General features: G+C 43.6%; 1 protein-coding gene across 29 annotated transcripts in view; it reads left to right on the top strand.

Moving 5' to 3' along the window:
* Window positions 1-11,827, top strand: part of THAP4 (THAP domain containing 4) — a 48,616-nt gene that overhangs the window by 13,168 nt on the left and 23,621 nt on the right. For 12 of the 29 annotated variants that reach the window (XM_026078512.1, XM_026078509.1, XM_026078530.1 and 9 more), the window contains exons 3-4: window positions 2,767-2,926; window positions 6,741-6,844. In XM_026078512.1, the coding sequence (XP_025934297.1) occupies window positions 2,767-2,926; window positions 6,741-6,844 (264 nt within the window). The other 17 variants (XM_026078519.1, XM_026078527.1, XM_026078517.1 and 14 more) reach the window with 9 other exon arrangements.

The raw sequence follows: 11,827 nt of genomic DNA, 5'->3' as shown, positions 1-11,827 counted from the left end.
GCTTCCATCTGAACATGAGGAAAAACTTTTTCACTGTGAGGGTGACAGAGCACTGGAACAGGTTGCCCAGAGAGGTTGTGGAGTCTCCTTCTCTGGAGATATTCAAAACCCGCCTGGATGCAATCCTGTACAATGTGCTCTAGGTGACCCTGCTTGAGCAGGGGGGTTGGACTAGATGATCTCCAGAGGTCCCTTCCAACCTCAACCATTCTGTGATTCTGTGATTCTGTGTCCTTAACCCCACCAGCAGTTCTGTTGCTCACAGCTTTTCCAGGTGACATCCAAACTAAACGTTGGTTTCACTGCCATCCAGGTAGTTTAGAGAAGTAGTAATTGTCCATTGGCTGTGGTGTTTGCCAAGATGCCGTAGACTTCAGAATATACAGTCTCTTTGTCATTTTTCAGTTGGCTACAAACCCAGCTCTTCAGACGGGAGATGAGCTTACCTGCTCAAGCACCTCCTGCAAGGCTCTACCCACTGCACAGCAAAACAATGGGTCGTGTTGGGTATTGGAAATGGTCAGTTGGTTTCTCTTGGCTTATAAGTGACTCTACGGTAAAGTCATTTCTTTTGTCTGTCATTTTGACACTTCTTCCTGAAATGCTGCCAGGTTGGTAAGCAACAGAAAATCAAGTGCCTTGTTACAGAGTTCTCTGGTGACAGAAAGTATCCAAGTTTGCAGTAGTCTGTTTGAGGTGGGGAAAAAGAGCCAGGCCTCAACTTTGTTGCTTTCTCTTGACCCAGGAGAGGGCAGCAGCAGCCCATGCTGCAGCTTTTACTAGCCTTTCCAAAGGTTTGTTCTTCCCTGCCGTGGGGACTTCTTGGCCTACAGAAAACTTAGAAGGGAAAGCGAGGTATGTGGGTAGCAAGTGAAAGACAAATACATGTTGGGCAGAATAGTGATACTCTTCTTACTCTCCAAATTGCCTGTGCTCAAAAAGAAAGTAGAAAGGAAAAGAGGTTCTTAAAAAGCAGCCTAGAAGTACAGGGTTTCCTGTAGCAATCTTTTGGGCTTTGGATATCAGTGATCACTGTATAAAGGTCTTTGCAGCACCAGAAAATAATGTGCAGTTGCTCAGGTTGCTTGCAATGCACGTGGAAGGTAAGTAGAGACAACAATAAAATGCAGTCCAGAACATTGTTGAACAGATGTTAAGAGCTCCCTTCTTAACCCCTTGGTAAATGGAGGTAAATGCGCAGACTGGCAGCACGGCCTTTGAAAAGGGTTGCTCTGCTGCTGTAGATTTTTCACCAGTTTCATAGTGAGATTTCATGCTTTTCCCTTGTTGCTTCATTTGAAGAACTCTTCAGGCTAATGAAAGGTAATTAGCAGCATTTTTCTGACATGCGAGCAGAGTTTCTGACTTAAACTTGCTGTCTGTGGGAGAGCGTACAACAAGAGTGGCAATTCTCTTTTACTGCAGAAAGTTTCAGTTTCCCTACTTTGTTATTCCAAATATGGGCTCCCTGTTCTCCTTCCTTGCTTAGTCTTTTCAGCCTGAGATTTGGGATAGAACAGAATGGGACTCAGACTGATGAAGCAAATTTTTACCCACAGCATCACCTTTTCAGGTCATAATTTCTCCATGCAGCTGAGTCCATGCCTTCTAGACCAGCCAGACAGGTAGCTTATTCTTTTACTAGATGATATCATTAGGTGTGGAAAAACAATCCCCTTTCAACCTTTCTTCCCCCCCTTCCCAGCCTGTAAGTGCAAGTCATTTAGCATATGATAGGGAGGAGGACATCCTTTAAGTATATTTAAGTTATACTCATCTGCATAACATGGTTAACCTTGATTTTGCAGTGGACACCCTCATTTCTATTTTTAGTGGTCTTCCCTGACATGGTGCAGGTGGCATATCCCTCTCCTTGCTTGCATCTTAAGAATGGATCTGCTTTGCTGTTCACATGACTTTAAATTGTCAGTCTCAATTTCTCAGATTAGTTTTTTTAAGGTCACACCCTCTGAAATCACAGCAAAATACAAAATGTTGCTTATCAAAGCTGTCTGTTGATTAACTAAAGAAGGAGCCTTTTAACTTCGCGAGGCATATCTTGATTGCTTCTTAATAAGTGTAATGACTAAAGGAAATAGCTTTCTCTTCTGTTTGTGCTTTAACCTGCATGTACCATAGTCTTTTAACTAGTTTTACTTAGCCTTAGTCCAGAGCCTACACAAAGGAACTTCTGAGCTGTCCCTGTCTCTCTTTGCGCAAGGAGGAAGATAAATCATTGTTAACCCTTCAAAAAATTACAGCTAAACTTTGGTCTTGAATATATATGCAGCCTGGTTTTCTTTTGAGAATGATGTGATGACTCATTTCCTTGGTCTCCAAAACTAATAGAAACAGTGCATGCTCAGTGCTTGAGCAAAATCAGATCACAGCATTAGAGCTTTAACTATCACTTAGTGCTCAGTTCTTTACCCTGAGATTTCAGGCTTCTCCTTCCTTGCATGTAGGTGGGAGGGAGTTTTCCCTTCAAATCAGTGCTACAGATAGGAGTCAGAAACAGCCATCTATAAGAGTACCCCATGTTGGCTTTAGTAAGGCCAAGAGCAAGTTTGAACACAGACCTACTTTCCGTGCCTGTTCCTTTTACGTTGGATCTGACACTGCTCTGGGGAAGAACATTGCTGATGCATTGGACCGCTTCTGAGGTGTTTCTTGTTCTTTCTCTACCCAGCTGTAAGCAGCTCACAGCAAATTGGAGAGCACAGATCCATGTGTTTTCTTTCGTTATTCTTCCCTCTTTCTCTACAGAGACGCCCCAGCTGAATCCTGTGATGGAGCCCCTCTCCTGGATGCTGGGCACCTGGCTCTCAGATCCCCCAGGAGATGGCACCTTCCCTACAATGAAGCCCTTTCAGTACCTGGAAGAAGTGCACATCTCTCATGTGGGGCAGCCCATGCTGAACTTCTCGTAAGTCTAGAGCTTTGTCTGTGCTGGCAGCAGCTTTTGGACTGGAGCAGGTATGGCTCCAGTGAGATTGGGTGGTTGCATTTCTTTTCAAGTTTTCATCTACCAGATGTGAAGATGTAATGAGATCTGGCTGGATGGCCTGAGTTTTTATTTTTCTTTAAAACTGCTGATAAGTTTCAGCACTGTTGCAACATGTCCTGAGCTGCACACCTGCAATCAGTGAAAATTCACTAGTCTGAAAGTACAGTGCACTTCCACATGCTTGAGCTTTTCAAAAATGAGTTCACATCTCTGTCACTGCAGAAGCAAAAGTGTACAGGATCAGAGCTATGACCATAATGCACCATGTCCTATTCTCGTGGCCTGCCAGTTTTGAGGATTACATAGTGAGAAGTAATTGCAGGGGGCAAACAAAAGACTCATTGGACGGTGGGCAGAGGTAGTGGGTTTAGATGTGGTAGCCACATATCATAAAGCAGCCCCCACACTACCATAGTAGTGCAGATAATGGCCACACCATGTGGCTGACCCCCAGCTAGTATGGAGGAGGAGATTACCTGGGTGCTAGTATTAATGCCAAGAATGGCCCTATCCCAAAGAGGGGCCTAGCTATTGTTTGAGTAGATTCAGTGTCTGTCTTTGAAAGATCTGTGATTCTTCAACTTTAATGTGGTGTGCGCTGTGTGCATATGTTAGCTGAAAGATGTGCTGTCCTTAAGGCTAGAGAAAACGCTGTTCCTGTTGCTGGTGGTAAATGTTTAATTAAAAATGATTCTTCAGGTAATGGTATTACCCTAGGACTACTACCATTCTGCTTTGTCAAGCTCCCTCTTAAAGATGTAAATGAAGCAGCTATGATGTGGCTGCCAAGTTTGTCCATTTAAAACTTGGCCCTCAGTCTTCACCATATGTCTTGGAAAAAAATGAGAACGATTAAATAAAATTTTTAACAGACTGGGGTAGAAAGCAGATAATTAACTGCTTTGGCTGCATACATTAAAGTGATTGTCTTAGAGAAATAAAAAAATTTGGAGGAAGAGAAGTGACATGGTAGCTAACTGTTCAGTGCTGCTCTGATACAGCGTGTAGAGGTGCCGTGTATCGGACACCTTGTGCTGTTGGACTGTTAGGAAATGTTGACTTTGCAAGATTCATTGTATCTTACTTCACATGGGAAACACTGTTCTTTGGACTTTGCAGGTCTGAGTGTTTCTGCAATAAGTAACTGTTCCAGCCCGCCACATGGCAGCGACTGGACAAGCCCCTCAGTTTAGCATTTCCTGGGTCTGTTCCACATTTGCCCTGCTCGTGACTGGATGGTGACTGATTATATAGTATGAACCCAGTCCCTGGGCAGGTCACTGAGACCAAGGGGCGGTGGTGTTAATTGTTTCCAGTAGACATGTTGGAATTGCAGAGCAGAGCCATATGTAGAAACTGCTGTTGTGTTAGGGAGTCCTGGGCATAGAATTAGCAGCAGCAGCAACTCTGAGGTTGTCTCTCCTCTCCTTTCCTGCAAAAGGATGTGGAGTGGGAAATTTTATGAAAAATAGTATGAAAAGAGGGATTATTCTAGAATAAATAAATTACCAATAGAATAGTCCACTAGAGTATGTAGGTATTTCGCCTGCTGTTAGTGTGTCTAAGCTGCTGTTTAATTACCAGATACTTGTGTGGAGTTAGTAATGTTATAACACTAATGCAATGTAGGATTGTGTGTAATGTATATCATCCATGGTAAGGGTGACTAAACATACAACCGTAAGACCTGATGAAGAATAAGTAAGCATCTGAGATGAATTTTTTTCTTTTTGAGGGGAAAGGAAGAAGTCTGCTCTGTTACTGCCTGCAGGAAGGAATACCTGGGAAAGCAAGTTGCTAGGTTTAAAAACTGAATAAAGATGATATTGTAATGCCAGATATTTCCTTGAGAAGGGAGTATTTTGGACAAAGCATGGCTGCAGCATTGGTGAAAGGTCAGACTGCCCAGGGTAATTTCTGAGCTAGCTGTTAGAGAGGCTCAAGAGCTAGAGAAAATCTCAAACCTGAATTTAAACAACTAATTCCAGCTATAAGAACTAGCTGTACATATGAGGGAGCTACTTTTTTACATGTTTACATCTTCCAACCTTGAAGGCTGTTCAGTCTTTTACCCTTCATATAAGTACTGTGGGCAATCATGTGGTTAAATAAAATAGCATTTTCTCTGAGATGAAACCAGGCTAAACGCTGTGTTTTCAGTGCAGCCATACAGCAGTTTTTGTATCCTGACTTTTCCCTCAGGTTCAATGCCTTCCATCCAGACACCAGGAAGCCAATGCACCGAGAATGTGGATTTATCCGCCTCAAACCTGACACTAATAAGGTGGCCTTCATCAGTGCCCAGAACACAGGTAGTAACCCAGTATCCTACAGATTCTTGAAGGCTTAAACTTGGGATCTCTGGGAAAGGGCAGAGGTCCTTATCCTACTGTGCCATTTCATGACTTTTCGAGAAAATTACTGGACCTCTCTAACAGTTTCATTCCATTTATCTTAATTGTGGTTTCAGCATCAAAGAGCAGCATCCCCATCCTGATATTAATGAGTTCATGTCAAGAGCGCTGAGTTTCCAGGACTGGTTACATGCCCTTGCCCAGATGATTTGGCTTGCTAGCTTTTTGTGACAGGAAAGGACCAAAAATCAAAATACTGCAAGACACAACAGTCTTGGCGGGGGGGAGTATCCTCTCTAAAATGTTATGTTGGTATTTGCAGATATATCTTTGTAAGCCAAAAAAACCCACAATTTGCAACAAGAATTGTGGTCTGAGGCAGGAGTCTTGATGATGGCAAATGGAAAGTGGGTGGTGACATTCTCATTGCCTTCATGGTATCCTAGTCTTTTTTTGGGAGGAACAAGCACAGATAGGATGGCCTGCTCCCAATGCTTGCATGAGTTGACTGCAGTAGACCCTGTGGTAGAAGTAGAGAGGTGTATACCTTGGTTCATGAGCTCATCTGTCTAGATTTCTTATTCTATTGCTATTCTCATATTTGGCCCAGATTTGGCTCCTTCTAAGCATGGTCAGACTTAACATCAAATTTAAAATGTTGCTGATGTTAAAACTCGATGTATTTAATTCCATGGTGCGGTATAGAGCTTGTGGCCCTCGCAAGGTGGGACAGTGGTGGCATTAAATCTTCTTTGCAACCTCTCCATCCAGAAGTGTTCAGTGTGATTCATATAATCCCCTTGTTGTCTCCTTCGGGCTCTCTGTTAGAGAGCCTGCCCAGGCTGTGGCATTGCCAAGAGCCTCTGCAGCGTTGTAAGTGGTGGCTTCTCTCCTGCTGTGCCTTTGACAAGACTGAAGAGTAACCTGAGCATGGTGATCTTTCTTGGCTCCTAAACTAGGAGAATCTCTCACTGTCTGGAAGTAGGGCCTTGGTATATTTGTTATACAGCTTACAGGGATTGAATGAGAGAGAATTTCATCTAAATTATTAGAAGCAAAAGAAGTTCAAAACGCAGTTGATGTTAAACAAATTGGGATCTAAAACTACAGAGTAGATGCTGAAGGGAAAACTGCCAATTTGACTGTGGTACTCATCCCACTCTGTATGAGTAAGCCTGTCTAGCTCGATTTTCCAAAAAGTGTTATGTTTCTGAAGTTTCATGGATTTGCAGCTATTATATGCTGGGTCAAATAAAACTGTTGTTCGGGGAGAGTGATGGTCGGCTATAAAGGCCTACACTAGAATTACATAGCCTAATATTTGTGACATTGTGAATTAACCTTTGTAGCCTAATGTTTATGACCTTGCTTCTTATTAGGTCTTGTGGAGGTGGAGGAAGGGGAGGTGAATGGACAGGAGTTGTCTATAGCTTCTCACTCCATAGCCAGGATCTCCTTTGCCAAGAAGCCCCATGTGGAGCAGGTGAGTACACACTCAGTTAGCAATTCAAATAGTTGCGCTAGCCCCAGAAGGTGTCTAGTTGAGAAGATAGGTTGATTAACATGCTTTAACTATGGATTGCCCTCAGGTGCTCTTGGGAATATTGCACAGCATCCTTGCTTATGTTCTCTGTAACAATCTTCAGAAAATATTTCATAGGTTACAAGGCCAGAAGGGACTGGTCTCGTCCCTCATTAAGACAAGAACTGCCATACTGAATCAGACCAAAGGGCCATCCAGCCCGGAATCCCGTCTTCAACAGCATGCAGTAGCAGGTTATTAAGGAAATGTCCAAATACTGTTGTGTGGCAGTGGTGTTACTTTGTTAATACTGGACTTCTGAATTAATTACAGTAACAGGGCATGCCCATGAAATATGTACAGTATGAGGTCTCCTTGGGATATTTAGTAACACTTGCCTGAAGTTCAAGGTGGGAAATCCAGATGTTCTTATTTCAGGTTTTGTTCTCTTTCACTTGAGCTCCAGCTCTCTAGGCCCTCCCATTGCTGCTGTCCAAGCAAGCTCTTTTCCCTTGATTTAACAAAAAATGAGACTTTTTTTGTATTTTTAAATAAAATGTCACTGAACAAATTGAAAAAGCAGAATACCTTCCTGTAGGACATACAGGAGCTCCATAAGCCAAAGAACGAGCCCTGGTTTCTGTACTTTACTACTGACCTGATCTCATAGCGAGGAGAAGATGATCGTGTTTTGTTTTTTGTTTTTTGTTTTTRATTAGCGTGTGTTTTATTTTTGCTGTTAGTGTGTGTATGTGTTTAGTATGGATTTTTTTTTTTTTAATTTTACTATTCACTGGACTTTGAGTAAGGCTTTCAAAGACAGTCACACCAATAATTGAAGAGCAACAACCTAAAAACAAACAACTCCCTGCCCACCCACCCCCAGCTTCTCTTAGCTGGCAGTTCTCAAACTCTTCTTGTAGTGACCCATAGTTTAGTTGAGAGATAAGCTTGTGGTTCACCCTCGCTGTTTCCTCAGCCACCACACATCCCTGAACTTTTGCAAATCTTTGTTACTTGCTTACTGTCCAGGGCATTCACAAGTTGCTACTGGCTCTTAACCCGTCAGTGGCTAATTGTCATGGCTGGCACTTGCTATCAGCTCCAATCTTAGTTGACTGCTTCTTGGTTTTTGTCTGGTTTTTGTTTTTATGTAGTGGTGGTTTTTGGTTGAACACAGCTGGATCTGGTAGAGCCAGCTGTGAGTAAGATGGCATATTGAGGCCACAGCTGAAATTCTAGCTGTCATGTATGTAGTTGCATTAGCCAAGTAGCAGCTGAGAAAGCAGACAGCAAAGCTAAATAAGCTGTCATATAGAGTGGGCACTAGCATACTGCACTAGCATACTCTTGCACGTGTATTTTCTGATAATGTCTTGACTAAGTGGGGTGAATGTAATTTTTGAAGGGTGACAAATGACATGTGGCTCTTGGAGAGAAAAGGCACTATATTGATGACAGCAAATATAGCACTGTTTTATTCTGGACTTCAGAGCTTAAATTTGCAACCTAGTTTTTATGTCTGCTAAAACCTATAGATAATTGAGGGCCAAAGTTTGTGCAGATGCAGTCAGGTCCATAAGTGTGCTCGCTAACTTAATTGGCATGCACAAAATTGTTCCCATAGCTGTTTGTATCTACAGAAACAATGTCCTGAGTCTGGAAAGGCAGTCCTAACTTGGCTTCCTTTTGATGCATATTTTATGTTCCTGGGTTTGTGTTCTCCAAGGAGCAACCATGGTGCCTCCTTTATATATCATGAAACAAAGCCTTTAAGTATTGTGGATGCCATCAAGGCACCAGAACTCTTAATCAGAAACATTTTTAAATAAAATGAACCACCTCATTATATATAGATCTGCTCAGTCTGAAATGTTAGCAGATGGATTGACAGGAGGAGAGGGAAGTGGCTGAAAGCCAATAAATGTCTTCCTTCATTGAAAGCTCTAAGGCTGGCTTTGGCTGAAGGCTGAAAGAGAGGATCTCTGCAGTTGAAGATCAGTGTTCACCTAGTACCTGAGGGCAGTTCAGGTCCACATACTGCTTGTGATGATTAGCTAGGAGGCTCTTGCTGGTAAACAAGGGTGTTAAATGAGAGGGGATGTCAAGTAATCAGGTCCCAGCACGTGTTATTTTACATGCAGGACAGTGTGAATTGCCCATGGAAACGAAGAGACCACCAGTGTCATGAGAAGGGCACGTGTACTGCCATTTTTGTCACTCATTTTGAGAAAAACTCGTCACTATGTTCTTTGCCCACTGAAAAGTAAATCTGGATGACTGTAGTTCAGCCTAACACCAATTCAGGCAGGAACAACCCCTTCCTTGGGCCACCCATTCCTTGGGCCAGGGCTGTGTTCCAGAAGTATGCTGGCATGGCTATGCTGAGATGTGGGGAAGCTCACCACCTGTAAAGAGGAGCTTTCATGGGGAAGCATGTTCCTTCTAAGACAATGCTAATAGTACATATGGCATGGTCACAGCATACTAGACTGTTCTTACTTCTCTGAGGAATGAGTAGTTCTCAGATCTTGCCTTGTGCATGCTGATGCTGAAGATAACAGTGCTCCTACACTCTCTACATTGGTTAGGTCTGATAAGACCCTGTCTATTGAGGCATCTTGCTGCAAGGTGGATACTCTCCCCATTAGACAGGGCATAATATGCTTTTAACTGTCCTGGCAGAATACATTATGTTTATCAATGCTGGGCCCACCCTGTAGAAACTGCATACAGGAAATAGTCTGAGCATAGCTACTGCCTTTATAGAGACAGCCAGAAAGCTAAAAACGATAAGCTCAGCAGCCATCCCGCAGCTCAAAGGTCAGATGCTGCTAATCCCTCTAAACCTTCTGGTCTGCACCATGCTGCTCAGAATGTTTCTTTTTCTTCCATTTTTTATGTTAGTGCTTTCTGCAGAATCATTATAGCAGTAAGGAGCCAAAGGGTTTGTATTCTTAGCTCTGCTCTGTGTTCTTTGCCTGATGTACAAACCTCTTGTCAGTAGCTAGCTCAGAGTTCAATGCTGCTTTTGCTGGTACTGCAGGGAGACGAGCTACTGCAACAACTGAAGGAGCAAAGATCCTGGCAGACTTTTCACAAAGCCTCAGCAGGTCAATCTCACAAGCCAGCCGCAAACATTTTATGTCTGAGTTTTACCAAGGAGGAGGTAGGAGTCACAGTTCTGTGACTGCTTTTTAAGTCAAATAACACATTTTCAGCGAGCTGAACTGTTACTGAATGAGGAGAGGAAAGGTGACAGGTTTATTTCCAAAAACACTGTTTTTGGTCTCCCATGAGTGCCTGGAGAACAGATGCGTTTTCAATTATTTGTACTCTTTAGGGCTGCTCTGTGTTCTTTGTGCTCTTGATGCTTCTGTATCTGGAAAGCAGAGCTCAGAAGACAGCACTTGTGCTATGTATATACACCTCTCTCACCAACTGATTGCTGGTCCAGATTTCCATTTTTCCATGCAAATTTCCTGCATGTCCTGCAGGAGCTGATGTAGTGAGTCTTGACTCACTGACCTTGATATGTTGATGATAGTTATTCTCCAGGGGCTAGTGCCTTGCAAAAGTGCTCTGTATATTCTGCTTTCCATGGAGCAACCATAGCAAAACAATTCCGTGCTTAATGAAAGAGTTCAAGGAGGAGATGAACTACCAGCTATGAATGAGGATTGAGTCAGAGATGTTTTGGGAGAACTTGACACATACAAGTCCATGGGACCCAGACAGGCTGCACCCAAGGGTGCTGATGGGAGACCTGGCAGATGTCCTTCTGCTTTCAGAGCAGCAAAGGCTGCTCTCTATCATCTTTGAAAATTCATAGAAATTGGAGGAGATCCCCAATCACTGGAGAATGGCAAATATTGCATGCATCTTCAGGAAAAAGCCTGAATGTCAACCTGGAGAACTGCAGGCTGGTCAGCCTCACTTCACTCCCTGGAAATTTCTGGGCACATGAAGGAGAAAGTGACTGAGATCAGTCAGCATGGATTTATCATGGGTAAACCATGTATCACTAACCTGATTGCCTTCTATGATAAAATGGCTAAATCTGTGGACAAGAGGAGAGCAGTGGACTTCATTTACATGAAATTTAGCACACTTTCAATACTGTCTCCCACAGTACTCTTGTATCCAAGCTGAGGTGTTATGGTTTGGGTGGGTGGACGACTGGATGGGAAAAATAACTGATTGGATGGTCAGATTCAGAGGGCTGTGGTTAATGGGTCATGTTCTACCTGGAGACTGGTTACAAATGGAATTCCACAGAGGTTGATCCTGGCACCTGTCCTGTGTGACATCATTATCAATGACACATGAGAGTACACTCTGTTGGCTCCTCTATCTGCAGATGACACCAAATAGGGGTGAACCAGGGCATGCATACAGTCTAGGTCTGGGCTGCCATCCAGAGAGACCTGGACAGGCTGGAGGAATGGGTGAATGCCCAGTCCTGTCCCTGGGAAGGAAGAGCCTCTGGCAGCGATACACTCTGGAGACTCCCTGGCTGGGGAGCAGCTCTGCTGGAAAGGTTCTGCGAATCTTGGTTGGACAGAAGCTGAACATGAGCAAGCAGTTGCCCTGGCAGCAGACAAAGACAGCCCAGGTTGCTGTTGAATGAACAGTAGCATAGCTAGGCGATCCCAGGGAAGTGACTATCCCCCTGTGCTCACCACTTGTTAGACCTCCTATAGTGTACTGTGCCCAGGTTTGGACTTCCCCAATAGAAGAAAGACATTGCTAAACAGCAGGAGGCCACCAAGATGGCAGGGGGCTGGAGCACTTGCCTTGTGAAGAGGGGCTGACGAACTGGAGTTGTTCAGCCTGGAGGAGAGACAGCTTCAGGGACCTAATAACAACTTGCCGGTAAGTATGAAGGGTTGTAAGAAAGACAGAGCCAGGCTGTTCAGTGGTGTGTGGTGGGAGGATGAGAAA

The sequence above is a fragment of the Apteryx rowi genome, unplaced genomic scaffold, assembly GCF_003343035.1.
Source record: "Apteryx rowi isolate R43461 unplaced genomic scaffold, aptRow1 scaffold_480, whole genome shotgun sequence".
Lineage (NCBI taxonomy): Eukaryota > Metazoa > Chordata > Aves > Apterygiformes > Apterygidae > Apteryx > Apteryx rowi.
Note: the sequence above shows the minus strand (reverse complement) of the source record. Positions and strands in the feature narration are given on the sequence as shown.